The 14,327-nt window shown below is 40.3% G+C and overlaps 1 protein-coding gene across 1 annotated transcript; it reads left to right on the forward strand.

Moving 5' to 3' along the window:
* Window positions 1-2,033: 2,033 nt before the first annotated feature.
* Window positions 2,034-10,815, forward strand: RNF32 (ring finger protein 32). The gene is given in 7 exon segments (XM_059869566.1): window positions 2,034-2,054; window positions 3,968-4,102; window positions 4,105-4,159; window positions 4,162-4,227; window positions 8,459-8,580; window positions 10,695-10,738; window positions 10,740-10,815. Coding segments are annotated over 7 exon segments (519 nt in total).
* Window positions 10,816-14,327: the final 3,512 nt, after the last annotated feature.

Raw genomic sequence — 14,327 nt, forward strand, 5'->3', positions numbered from 1 at the left:
AACCAAAATGAGAGAGGACACTAATCTTCTCTGAGTTTCAATTAAGGCCCAGCACCTCTGGATTAAAGGCTTATTTTAAGGAAAAGCCTTAATTAAGCATACATGTGTATAGGATCACTTTAATGAGGTATGACAGAAATAGAAGAGATGGCAAGCATTATTTGAAAAGAAGCTTATTAGCCACTTCAGGAAAGTCAGTCATAGATTCAAAAAGAAATTGAATGCAATACTGAAAAGACACAAGAATGCTGAATCACGTTCAAGCATAAAACTGAAACTGAAATAGGCACAAGAGAGGTAATTTTCAGTATTTTATATCCACAATGATACATGTCAGTGATTTTTCTACACATCGGTGGTTTAGGTTTTGAAAATATTTCAGCATTTACCCTTTCATTTAAATTTGAGACAGCAGAAAATTGAGTTTTCTACTTTATTTCCTAATTAAAATTTATTACTGAAAATCTTTAAAGCTTATATTGTAAAATATCCCTTCATCATATTTGGTGTCAGGATAAAGTGCAAGTTTGCTTTAAAAACTGCTATTTTACCTTTTCATTCCTGCCTTTGGAAACAATCAGTGATTTAATGTCATTTTAAAGATAGCCACTTCAGCTGCTTTTTACATCTTCCCCTACCATACAGAGAGGTATTCTCATTTGCAGATTTGACTTTAAAGTAATTACTTGTAATTACAGAGAAGTGCATCCAGTGGATTAATCACTCCATTTATGTGCTGCTCAAAGGATTACTCTCAGGACAGCCTAACTGCTTTTGCTCAGAAAATGTCACTTCCACAGGAAAACAAATCTCTCAAGTCAGCAGCAGCTGAGAAGGACTCTGACAAGTATTTAAACCCAAAAAATCAAAGAAATTGCACACCTGGATTTGAGGCACCATCTGTGCCTGTCCTCCTCGTGAAAAATAAAGGGCCACCAAGTGAGAAAAACCAGGAAAATGGCCAGAGGAATCCCACACTCCTAGGAGGACTTCCACACAATTCTGCATCTGAGAGAAACACATCAGTGCTAACCAAAGACATGGGCAGTGCTTTGGCTCAGGAAGCCACACTTCAAAATGTGGGAAGTCCCTGAAGGAGCTGATGCTGTACCAAACACATCCTTACCATGTCCCTGAGCCATTTTCTTTCTTGCCTTGCACAAAAATAGGATACCAGGGGACAAAGATCTTTGTTTGATCCATATGGATACCATCTACCTGTCCTCTTTATAAAGATTTCTTCTCTTTTCAGTGGTGATTCTATGGTAGAATTGCCCTCTGTAAGGGCAATAATCACCTTTTTTAGTGGTGATTCTGTTACAGAGTTCTGTTTGGGTGACACAGGTCACCCAGGGTGGCAGTGAGGGAGCTGGGGAAGGCTCTGGAGCACAGGTCCTGGGAGGAGCAGCTGAGGGAGCTGGGCAGGGAGAGCCTGGAGAAGAGGAGGCTCAGGGGGGACCTTGCTGCTCTCCACAAGCAGCTGAAAGGAGGCTGCAGCCAGGTGAGGGTCTGTCCCCTCTTCCAGGTAAAAAGCAGTATGGATGAGAGAAAATGGCCCCAAGCTGGGTCAAGGGAGGTTTAGATGGGAAATCAGGAGAAATGTCTTTACTGAAAGGGTTGTCTAGCCCTGGAACAGGCTGCCCAGGGAAGTGGGGGAATTACATCCCTGGAAGTGTTTTAAATAATGTGTAGATGTGGCAGTTAGAGACAGTTTAGTGGTGGATTGGCAGTGCTGGGTTAATGGCTGGACTTCCCAAGTTGTTTCAAACCTAAACCATTCTATGGATCTGTGACAATCACAGGGCCTGCCTTCCATCTTATACCTGCCAGGCTAAAAATGCACATTAAAAATTGAAAAACACAGCAAAAAAAGTCTTCAAATCCAATTTCACACAGAGGGACACAAGTAATGCTCACTAACCCCCACAGTACCACAGAGACAGAGAGCTAAAGGGGAAAACACTGCCTAGGGACAGTGGGATACAGGAACTGATAGGGAAAACCAGACAGGAATCATTCCCAGGGGCTTCCCTATGGACAGCGACTGGTATCAAGCCAGGAGAGGCTCCTCTCCACCCTCTGAGGAGAAGGGAGCAAAACCTCCCACTGCCAGCTGTCCCTCAGAGCCTGTGCAGGGCTGGGGGGCTGGGGGAAAAGGGACAAAAGGTTAAAAGGAATCATCAGGGCTGGAAAAGACCTGAAAGAACAATGAGTCCAACCACTGACCCATTAACCACTGCTGGGTCCACCACAAAGCCATGTCCCCAAGTGCCACAGCCAGAGCTTCTCTGCAGCCCAGGCAGAGTCCCTGTGGCCATCCCACCTTGAGCTGTGAGTGGAGAAGAGCAGGGCTGGCTGTGGGACAGCCACACACTGAAACATCCAGATCTGGGCTCCCAGGTGCAGCAGGGACATGGAGGAGTGAGTCCAGAGGAGTCACAGAGAGGATCAGGAGGCTGGAGCACCTCTGCTGTGGAGACAGGCTGGGAGTTGGAGCTGTTCAGCCTGGAGAAGGGAAGGCTCCAGGGAGACCTTAGAGCAGCTTTGGGTGCCCTAAGGGACAGCAGGAGAGGGAACAGAGTGACAGACAAGGAGGGATGGCTTAAAAAGGATAGATTTAGTTTAGATATTAGGAAGAAATTCTTCCCTGGGAGGGGGGTGAGGCCCTGGCACAGGTTGCCCAGAGAAGCTGTGGATGCCCCATCCCTGGAAGTGCTCAAGGACAGGCTGGATGGAGCTCTGAGCACCCTGGGACAGTGGGAAGTGTCCTCAGCCATGGCAGGGGAGGCAGAACAAGGTGATGTTTAAGGCCCTTTCCAAACCAAACCTTGCTGTGGGTGAGGATCAGAGCAGCTCTGTAGGCAGTGGCTCCTGTTTGTCCCAGCTGAGGGCTCTCACTTCATCCCTGCAGCCTCCACCCTGGGACCAAGTCACATCCTCCTGCTGTGCCAGGGGGGATGTTGGGACCTCAGAGGAGCAGCTGCAGCCCAAAGGGGCTGCCAGCATCTTCCCTGCCCTGTGTATCTCAGGCTTCCCTGCTACAACCAGCCAGCCTTGCTGAGCAGTTCTGGGGTTTGTTGCTGCAGCCACGTCTGGTCAGTGCAGCCTGAAATTTGGGATTCCTGCCATTTGTTCTGGGTGCATCCCCTGTGCACTGCAGGCAGCCCACTGAGGGTGGAAGGAGGCTGACAGGAGGGAAAGAGCCTTGGTGATTTATGGATCCAAAGTTAACTTCTGGGCCTGGAACAGATGTTAAGCTCTTTCCCATGGGATCCTGAGCAGAAAACCTCAGAAATTGTAGGTTTCTTATCTGCTATTGAGGAGGCTGCTTCTCCTGAGGAATATTATTGAAGTCCTTGTGCATGTCTGCATGTAAAGGAGCACTATTCTTGTCAAATCAGCTGAAGATTAGCAATGGAACATCATGATTTTACAGGGCTCTATTCTACATCTCCTAAAATAAAGCATAAGCGTGGGGAGAAATGGAGGAACAGGTAGATAAGCCCATTCCCTGTATAAAAATAATACATTCTTGTTTATATTCAGGGCTCTGGAAGGCAAAATTAGCCTTTGGGATTGTTTTTAATTATATGAAATTAAAATGTGTTTGGGCATGCCAAACTTTTATAGTTCATAATGAGTTTATTGAATATAATAATTACGGGCTCAGTAATTAAAACTTTAAAATTACTGCTATTTTATTTAATATAAATGATAAATCAAAGATTTCATTTGACTTTTTATAAGTTAAAACTAGGATGTGTCAGAAACATCAATCTTAAATTTCATATTACAGTAATTGCATGTTAGGCTTCAACTGCTGGAGTTGTATGTGTACAAAAGCTTTTAACAATTCAAATTTATTGGCTAAGTGCAGAGTTTCATTTAATTTACTATAATATGTATGGTTTTTAATAATTTATAACAATAATTATTCAAGATTGGTTGGGGTTTTTTTGCTTTTTAGGGCTGCTTCTCCAAACAAGAGACAAGAGCAGTTTCTGCAGTTGCTCTGCAGGATCATATAATACACAATCATCAGCTGCAGGATCTTTTAACACATTCTAAGTCAAGGACAAGGAATACCAAGAACTTTTACAAATCCCATGAGTGCAAGAAATAGTCAGAGTAATAGCAGATACTGGACTAAGAAAAAAGAGCAGAAAAGCAAGGAAGGTGCAAAAAAGGAGAAACTTCTTGACCCCAGTGCTCCACAGCTGACATTAGGTAAACCATTCTGATTTGTAATTTTGTTTTTATTTAAAATAATCTAAAATGTGGAGGCTAAGCTTTCTGTTCAGAAGATGATTTAATGCTAAACAGCATGGTATCTTGTTTTAAAATTTATCAAAATTCAGCAGTTTAAGCCATTAGGTAAAAACTGGGATTGCCATCAGTGGCTTAAATGTGTCTTTTCATATCTGAGATGCACTTAAAACATTATTTTTGTGCCAATGACTGTAAAAATGTCAAACAAGGGCATCTTGATGAAGACATTCTTCATTAGAGGCAATAAGCACTTATAATGTCTATTGAATGTCATAACTTTACATTTTATTTTTAAGAAAGCATCAGTGATTTTCCTACTGTGTTTAGTTGGGAACAGGTTCTAGCATTAAGCTTTTTTAAAAGCCTATTTGAAATTGTCTGGTTTATTCCTTATTCTGTAAAAGGACATTTAATAATGCTGCATGTAATGTAGTCATTGTTAATATATACCCAGGTTTGCTCCAAGTTAAAAAGGTTTGTTTATACAATGGTCCTGGGGCTAAACCAGGGAAGAATTAACACCTGTAGCTAAATACCTTTTTCAAATTTAGAAGCAAACATGCAGCAAGATAAAAGTCACAGATGTGAGGGCTTGGAATGATGCCTGGTGAGAAAATTCACTTTTAAATAGTGTTATAATAATACAGTTGTGGAGCAGTGACAGATTATATTGCTTAGGAAAACAAAGAGAGGGAGCATCTCAACAGAGCAGGGATCAAATGTGCTTCTTGCCTCTCTGTATTTCCCTTTTCTAAAGATTTCAACACTATTTTTGCCATGAACATAACCTTGTGTCCATCCTTTCTGTTGCCTTGATTAAGCACTGCTTAAGGAACCTTCTGGCTCCAAGATTTGCAGGTTTGAGTATAATAAACTTTCATCATCACCAGAAAATAACTGGTTTATTGATTCTTTTTCATGCAAACACCCTTTGGCCTCCCTGAAGATCAGTTTGGCTTTGCCACAGGAACTGTCACAGTAGTCCCAGCTCCAGAGGGAACCCTTTAAACCAGGGATGCTCCAGCCAAGCACATCTGCCTCTGGAAGCAGAAGATTCAGAGGGAGACTTCAGGTAGTGCACAGGGAGTGTAACCAGTGCCAGGACAAGGACAATAAGATGAGGTAATCAGCTCTAAATTTACATTTACAGTTCTAAAGAGGGCAGGGTCTTTTCTTTGGTTCATTCTGAAGAGAGGGTAGCAGGGGGAAAACCAGAAAAGTGTTATTGGGGTTAAAATGAACATCAATAATGAGTGATTATGGAAGCTAAAGGCTGAGGTGAAAAAATGCAGCCCAGGTGTGAGCATGTTTTCTGCTGCTATTAGAAAGACTAAGTATTTTCTCTTTAAATCACAGCACTGACTGAATTTTTCCACACAAATATTGGTGAAAGGGATTCAAAAGACTGTGCTGAAATACTTTTTGAAATTTCAAGTGTTCCTGGGTTTTATTTTGTAATATTTTCACCAATATTCTCATATTATTTCAAAATGCATCTGTCAAATTTTCTCTTCCTTAATAAGGACTGTGTGGTTTAAACATTAAATCTGCAAAACAACTTTGAAAATGTCATTTAATGGAACATTTTCTTCTTGAGTTCATGGGTAATAAAACAAAGTTTCACAGGTCTGTGTCATTCATTTTATTTTTCAATAGGGGTTTAATTCCTAAAATGCAGCAGTAATAATTTAAAGGTTGAAGTATGTAAACACTTCAATAAGGTTTATTTTAGGATAAATAACTTGGTTGTAAATGGGTGTGTCAGTTAATGGGTTGGGCTTTTAAACTTGATGCATAAGGATGAGAACTCTTGGGTGTCTTGAGCTGTGATAAATGTAGTTTTTCATTGCTTGTGCCTTTTCAAAGGGCTGCTTTGAGACTATCTCCACAGAGCCTTTTGCTTTGACCACACGCCCCTCCCTGTGTGTCCTGCCACCAGTTTTCCCTCAGAAACTCTGCTGTATAAAAGTTTTCCTTCTAAACACCTGCACAACCTGTCTCTCACAAGTGTCCCATCTGGTCTGTATTATTTAGAAGTTCAGCTTTGCTGCCAATCTCTTCTTGTCTGGCAGTTTAAATAATCCATTTGTGAAGGCTTTAAATAAGAATTTTCTCTTACCCTGGGGGTATACAGAAGGCTTTCCACAAAGTCAACTCATTTTCTTCCTTAAAACAGTCTCTGACCACAGTGCTTGGAAAGAAACCAAGATCAGGCATTTTTTAGGTTGTGGCAGTGTCTTTCATGCTGTCTCTGCTTTGCTTTCTTGTTCACTCCCCCTGCACCCAGATTTTCTCATCACAGAAGCCACCACTCCATAGATTGGCCACCAAAACAGGATAGCAAAAATAACCAGGTGGGGTCTAGGTGAACCAAACCACATGCAGGGAAATCTCTCCCCACATTGTTCCAAAAGCATAAACTGACCCAGCTGAAACCTCAAAGATGTTGCTCTAAAACACGGATTGAAATTGATTTATGTTTGAAGGATGTCGTGACCTCACAAGGAAGTGGGTTAGGCAGATAGTTCAACTAGAGGGAAGACAGTATTCCTGATAGATCCTTTAGTACCTCCCAAAAGTTCTTTTAAAAGATCAAAGGCAGTTTGTGCAAATTTTAGATGATTAACGATATACATCTGTAGATGGATGAGCTCAGAAGGAGAATTTTAGCCTCAAAAATTAACAAATCCTGCCTAGAATAATGAGATACTTGAGCAAGGGGATCACCAAAACCCCATGACTTGCTAGGATTCCTTTTTTCTTCATGAGAAATGGGTTTGGATGCACAAACTGCCTGATGGGAGTTTTGAAAGCTTGCACAGGATATGTGCTGCATAGTACTGTCAGATTTTGGCAAAGATTCTGGTATGAATGAAGGAGTTTACCCTTTCCTTCCCATCCAGGACTGAGCTCTCCTCTAGGTGTCATCAGCTTGCATTGCAATTATTGCAATTATTGTATGCTGCTCTTTCTCTCTTGTTTTGTCAGGCACCATTACAGCCTCACCATGGACTCAAGTTACTGGCTTGTTACACAAACCTTGGACCACTCTCCATGGATTCTGGCCAATCAACACAAGCAGCTTCTTCTGGTCTTCAAAGATGATCAGTTTCTCCATTCTGCTAGCACTTGGTTTTCACTGCTGAGGTACTGACACTGGAATTTATCTGGCACTTGTGGGGGCAGGCAGGAACAGTGTAAATATTTCACATGTAAGGAATTTCACTGATTCCTTCTTTAAGAAAGCAGAGATTTGACATCTACATGCAGCAGACCCATTACATTCATTGCTGGAGATGGACAAGCTCAGCTGTAACAGCTACAGAATCACTGGCATCTTGTGACCATCTCTTTGTCTCTTCATGCTCTTTATTTCTCTTTCTTCTGTCACAGCCTCATTAAACTTCAGAATTTTGCAGCAGCAGACACAGTTATTTATTACACTACTTGACTAATTTTTATTTTTAAGAATGCAAAAATGCAATGCTGAGGAAAACTTCACAATTCTGAGATTTTGTTTATACTGATTATTTGAAATTATGTTGTTGTTACATCCTTTAGTTAATCACATTTTAAAGGCTCTGAAAAGTATCAAATTCAAATTATTCAGCAAATAAAAATATACATTTAAAAAATCCTGTTTAAATTCTGTATGTGAAAGAGATTCTGATAATTGCTAAATAGCTTATCCATTAATGGTTTAGGTTGGAAGGGACCTTAAAGATCATCCAGTTCCAGCTCCCTGAAGTGGGCAGGGACACCTTCCACTACCCCAGGCTGTCCAGAATCCTACCCAGCCTGGCCTTGGACATTTCCAGGGATGGAGCAGCCACAGCTTCTCTGGACAACCTGTGCCAGGGCCCCACCCCCCTTCCAGGGAAGAATTTCTTCCTGATATCTAATCCAAACCCACCCTCTTAGAGGCTGAAGCCATTTCCCCCTTGTCCTATCTCTCCCTGCCCTTGTCAGAAGCCCCTCTCCAGCTCTCTTGTGGCCCCTTGAGTTACTTAATAGTAAGAAATGTGTTCCCTGATGGTGCTTTGTCTGATGATGGATTTATATGAAGTATCTGTACAAAGTATTTCTAAGCAAATGCATTATTAATGAATTTCATATGAAGACAATCCATTGTCTGTAAAGGCCAGTGGGGTTTATTCAGTGATTGTTGTTATTGTTGCTCAGAAATCAGGAGTAGCTGAGCATCCTTCCTTGTCATTTCCTGCTGAAGAATGGGTAAAGAGATCCACACAGCATGGGAAATCCATACAGTGCTGTCCAGTATTCAGGAAGGAATTTGCAATTCAGCTCAGGGTACAAATATAACTGAATAATTGTGTGGATTCACAACTGTATTTATTTATTTTCTTTTCCTGAGGTACTGCTGAAAGTCATCAGCTGGAGGAAGAAATTAAGGAAAGATTCTACTTTTAGACACCATTTAGCTTTTAATAAGTGGACCAACTCAGTGGCCAATGCTGATATTATTTTGAACATGACATGGTAGAGGAAGATTGGCAGCATTTGTGCACTTCTGATGTTAAGGCAGTTGAGAAGCCTTTTTATCTGTTCTTGCAAAGCAGGTATAGGCTATTTTCTGCTTCAAATAAACTCCTGTTAGGTATGGTTCCACCTTCGTTCATCAGGAAAACATTTGCTGTTTGTACAATTCAAGATATTCTTACCTTCTCAAAAGCTTTGTTAATTCAGATGAGTACCACAGTTATTTCTGTTTGGGAAACAAAGCATGTGTACAGCCAGTGCCAGACAGTCACTTCCTCAGGTTATCTGATGAAATGCCTGCATTTTACCTTGATGGCCTTCTCAGTGTCCCTGTGCAGCATGGGCATAAACACATCCTGCTTTATTACATTCTCTAGTCCATCATCTTGAAAATATTAAGAGAAAAAAGAGACCAGTGCCTGATGGAACAGAGAGCTGCTTCGGAGAGGTGATGATGGTAATTAGAAGAATTATCCCAATTGCTTTAAAGTTTCTTTCCACAGTGCATTTTAAGGGAGTTTTTCTGCCTGTGCCCCTTTTGAATTTTTTTAGAAGACTTTTCACAGCCAAGTGTGTGTTGTGAATGGAAGTCTTTGAATATCCTTAGATACAGGCCTGTTGTTTCTTTTTACATCAACACAAGCTGGAGGTGAATGACTGTCCACAGACAGGTGGGAGAGGTCTGGAGAGATCTGCCAATTCCTGGCTACCCTGAAAGTCTGAAACTTCACAAGAAGGAGCAAAAGACAGCACTCATTAAAAAGGTTACTTTAGGTTTGGCACAAAAAGGCAAATGCCTCTAGAATTCTTTTTGTCCTCAGTGTTTCCTTAGCTTTCCTGCCTCAAGGGAAAAGCCACTGGATGTGAAAGCTCTCCCTCCAGCTGCCTGCTGGCCACTAATGCTCTGCTGCTTGCCAGCTCAAGAGGGCTCTCTGCTTCTTCTGGGCTCCACTCCTTCCCCAGATTCCCCTTCCTCTAAGAGCCAACTGCTTTTTTGTCCAACTCTGTATCATCAGCATTGGGTGGGAATGCAGGTCAGATAAAGGTGAAGTTTTCTTGTAGCCTGTCAACTCACTTTCTCTTGTTTTATTGTACGTGAGAAATGCTGCATTTGATGTGCATCACCTCTGGAAATGTAATGTCTCTGTTGGGAAAGGGGAGAAAAATTAATCAGATTTCATTTTAAATGTTTGGTTTATAATTTTTTCCTCCAGCCAGCAGCAGTTGCCATTTCTTGCTTTCTGCTATTCTATGTGTTGTTAACACAAAATTCACAATTTCACAAACTAATTTTGTTTTCACTCAAAAGAGTGCAGTAATCACAGAAGCAAACTGATGACCTTTCAGAATTTTTCTTGTCAGCATTTTTTTCCTTTTCAGCTGTTAGAATGCTTTAAAGTCAGGTTTGGTTCTGGGGTTGTTTTCTTTCCTTTGAAAAAACAGGTGCTGCATTCATGTTCCCATGTAGCCCATTAAGGGAGTACATTTTTATATAACTATTCAAGCACATAATACATGAGTCTTTTAATTAAACTACCTAAGTGAAATATTTAATGAATTAAATGTAATCATCTTGAAAAGTAATTTTGATTCCATATTTTTATGGTAAGAAATATAATTTAAAGCTCTTTTATGATGAAGCACTTCATTCTTTTTTATAATCTTTTTTAAAAGCATATGGGAAAACACAGTTTGTAACTGAGCTATACAGGAGTATACTAACCTGGAATAATTTAATCCATGAAATTTCATGTGAATATGTAGAGACTTACAAAATTCTCTTAACACTTTAATTTAAAAAGCATGCATGTTGTAGAATGTTCATGGATTGATTAATTCACTGGTTTTACATTCTGTTATCTAGCCTGTTTCATCTGTACCAATGAGATGAAATATATTGTAAGTAATTGTAATTATAATTATTTTTTCAGTGATGCCTGAAAACCTTTGAAAAATTTACAGGTGAAAAGTTGTCCTATGTGTAGAAAAGAACAGTATCAGAGCAGAGTAATACATGATGGGGCATGCTTAGTTAAAGTGAATTAATTAGGTAAGCTTTACTTCTGCTACAGGTGTGTCACCAGACAATATTTATTTCTGAATAATGTTCCAAATGCATTACACTTTTAGTAAGAAACTAGACAGAATGCATGCACTAGAAAAGTTAAAGTTCAAAAAAATGTAATAAATCATTGTTTCATAGAAATAACTAAATCATAAAAATTTGAGTTTCCTCCTCTTGAGCAGAATTGTGTCTTAGAGAATTTAAGCTTCCTAGAGGGGATGTATTGTTATAAAAGAGTCTAAAGACTTAAGGGAAGCAGTGCCTCCTAAGGATAGAAAATCAAGAAAGCAACTATTTGATAAAATGCTTTGCTGTATTTGCTTCCTTGGTCTTTTTCCTTGGGGCAATTCAGCTTCCTCACACCAGAACTCCTGAATATCAGCAGTTCCCTCCCTGTTCACTCATTCCTTCTCATTCACACTGAACAGGCAGCACTGGAGCCACCCAGCTGTCTTGTCAGTCTGTTCATTCCATCCTCTTTAGAACCAATGCAAAATCCTTCCCTGTAGCAGAGAAAAAGAATATGAAAGTGACTGAAGAATGCTGATGTTCCACTCAAAAGTGCTCAAGCCCTTCAGTTTGGAATAAATTAACCTGTCAGTGGATTGTGACTCTCCTCAAGAAGCATGACTGGAACAGACAACACTTGGATTTTCCTGCTGTTTGAAAGTCTGGGGAAGTAAATGTAGGCATCTTTCCCAAGGAGGCTGCCAGTTTCCCATGGGCCCAAGACACCCTGCAAAGCCATGAAACGAGGTCTCAGCAACAGGAGGTTGGAGAAGGCTCCTAAACGTGCCGAAAGCTGCAGCTGAATGTCCTTGGTCACAATTTCTCTCACTGAGCTTCAGATGGCTCCAGGCTACCTGCCCTGGGCTGGCTTTAGGATCCCTGCCTTTGGCACCTGGCTGCCCACATCTCAAAAGCCACAGGAAGATCTTCATCCAACAGAGTCCACAAAGGGGCCTCAGCAGCAGGAACTCATTCTCACATGGAACACTTCAGGATTTCACAGGGAACAAAATGGGCACTGCTTTTCCACCTTCTATTAAGAATAAATTTACAAAGTCTTCTCATACTGATTAGGTTGGAATAAATTCAGTGCAAGTCATGATTAAAGGACCTGCACTTATTTTTCTTAGTGGCTTTCAAGTGGGAACTGTAGATGAGTTTTCCTGCTGTTCACTCTTACACTTTAAAGTGTTGGTTAATTAAAACATTAAAGAAAGTTTCCACAAGGAGCTATCCATTTCCAGGCACTAAAAAGCTCTTCTAAAATAGAATTTGCTTCTCAAAATTGAACTGTGCTTTTAAAATGTCACTCCTTAAACATTAGCATAATCAAATGGCATCACAATAGCAATAAAAAAAAATTTTTTTTTAATAATCCTGCCACCTTTGGAAGGATCACAAAGGTTAAATGTCAAGTTTCATATGCTTAAATAAATATCACAAAATAAAAAACAAGGTCTGAAACATTAGCACTAGGAAAGACACATATTGCTTGTTTCAGGGTGCTACAGTAGCCCTTATTACACCTGGCATTAAAGTTTTTAATAATCTAGATCAAAGGAGATAAGAAAGGTCACTGAAACCAAAGTAGGCCACTTTTTAGCACCCCTATCCACTGAGAGCTGGGTGTTGCTTCAGCATGTTAGGTAGTGAATTTCTTTGATCCTCCCTATAAATGTCACTCTGTATGTCATTTAATTGTGGTACAGCCTTTTATTGGTGCAATTAAATCTTTTCTAATGCATTACATTATCTCCAGCTCTGCCAAAAATCCTGCCATTGTTTAGGAAGCGAGGTAAGTCATTGGGAAATGATGCAGTTGACTTCAGTTTCTTCCTCCCCCCTCCACATGATTTCTCCCAACGATTTTAATTTAAATCTCACCAAACAGTATAATGGTCCTGGAATTTGTTTAGTCATTTGACTTCCTTTATCACACAGAGATGGTAAACATTCTGTTGCTAACCTGAAGTGGCTCCAAGCAGCAAAACTAGGAGGATATTAAACCAGTAAGAGCTTATCAACTGATTCATTGATATGCTGTAAATTCCAGCCTTTTCATTTTACTTTTGAGGGTTGCCATAAGTCAACACATTAGTAAGCAATTTGCTGACATTGGATCACTTAAAAAGGCTTCCCCATGGACAAAGTTCACCTCAGTGCTTTGTTTCATGGTTTCATTTTATCATAGTCCTGGGCTGCTGTACAGATGACTGATGCAGCTCTGCATACCGATGGGGGATTGCACACTCACTCTCTGCCACTCTGTCCAAGCTTTAGGAAGTCTCAGATATAAAAAGGACAGGGTATGGTGTTTTCAGAAATAAATTCAATTGCTCTGTTTCAGTTATTCTAGGATTTTAAAAAGTTATTCGGTATTATGCATTAAAATTTCATTTTTACATCCTAGAACATGACAATAACAAATTATTTAAAATGCTGATTTCCTTTCCATTCACATTGATAGTTCATGCTGATTTACCAGTTAGAAAAAATTCTGCGTTAGATTTTAGTTACACTTCTGTAGTTACACTTCTTTCTTTCTTCCCAACTTTAGACTTTATTTACTGATTGATGGATATGAATTGGGTCAGATCATACTACAGAAAATCCAAGAGTAGCTCAAAGATAGTATCTTAGCAGCAGAGGAACTTCATAGATCCCTGTCTCATGTAGGAAATTACTTTTCTTCTTTTGTTTTTTACAGTTCCAGCTCAAGATGCTCACTTGCTTAGACCAGATCAGGTCTGGTCAAGTCTGATACCACTATAAATGAAGAACAAGAATAACTCAGGGCCAGAAGTGTTTTAAAGTGATCAACCTTTATTTGATGGTGAACAGAACCCCCAAATTATGTAAGAGTTGGTTGTAATCTTACCTTGTTCTTCCTGAAGCCAGATTTTAATATGAAATCAGTAAGAGCAGTTAAAACTGCAATGCAGAGATTCAGTTCTGGAACCCAGCTAACAACAGCCAGGTCCAGCTTACCAGGGCTGTCATTGATTAAATAAATAGTCACATGAAAATATTAAAGATATAAGCAACGTTTCATGAGTCATTCAGAGAGCACACGGTGTCACCAGTAGGGATTGTTTGGAGACCACAAAGTGTAAATATTGGAGGAGGCCTGTGGTGGGACTGCTGTTTGTATTTTGTTTTACACATACCACTGAAGGTCAGTGTGAACGTCTGCGTGGGAGACTGGGATGTTTCTTTCTTGACCCTGAGCAGTCCTGAGGGGAAGCACCAGGTTCCCCACCTGCTCTTTGCTACACAGAATTCTCTCAGAGAGTACAGGAGAGGCTGCTGCTTTTCCCACCACTTTGGGATTTAAATACATCCACAATGCAAAGGCTCTCAGGGAACTTCTTTTATGTTACATTACTAAATCAGCATTTACTGACAAGGAAATGAATTCTATTTCTGCTGACAAATGGATACATCCTTTCAATATCCTGTTCTGTTATCTGTGTTCTGTTTGGGA

This window comes from Haemorhous mexicanus, chromosome 1 (assembly GCF_027477595.1).
Source record: "Haemorhous mexicanus isolate bHaeMex1 chromosome 1, bHaeMex1.pri, whole genome shotgun sequence".
Taxonomy (NCBI): domain Eukaryota; kingdom Metazoa; phylum Chordata; class Aves; order Passeriformes; family Fringillidae; genus Haemorhous; species Haemorhous mexicanus.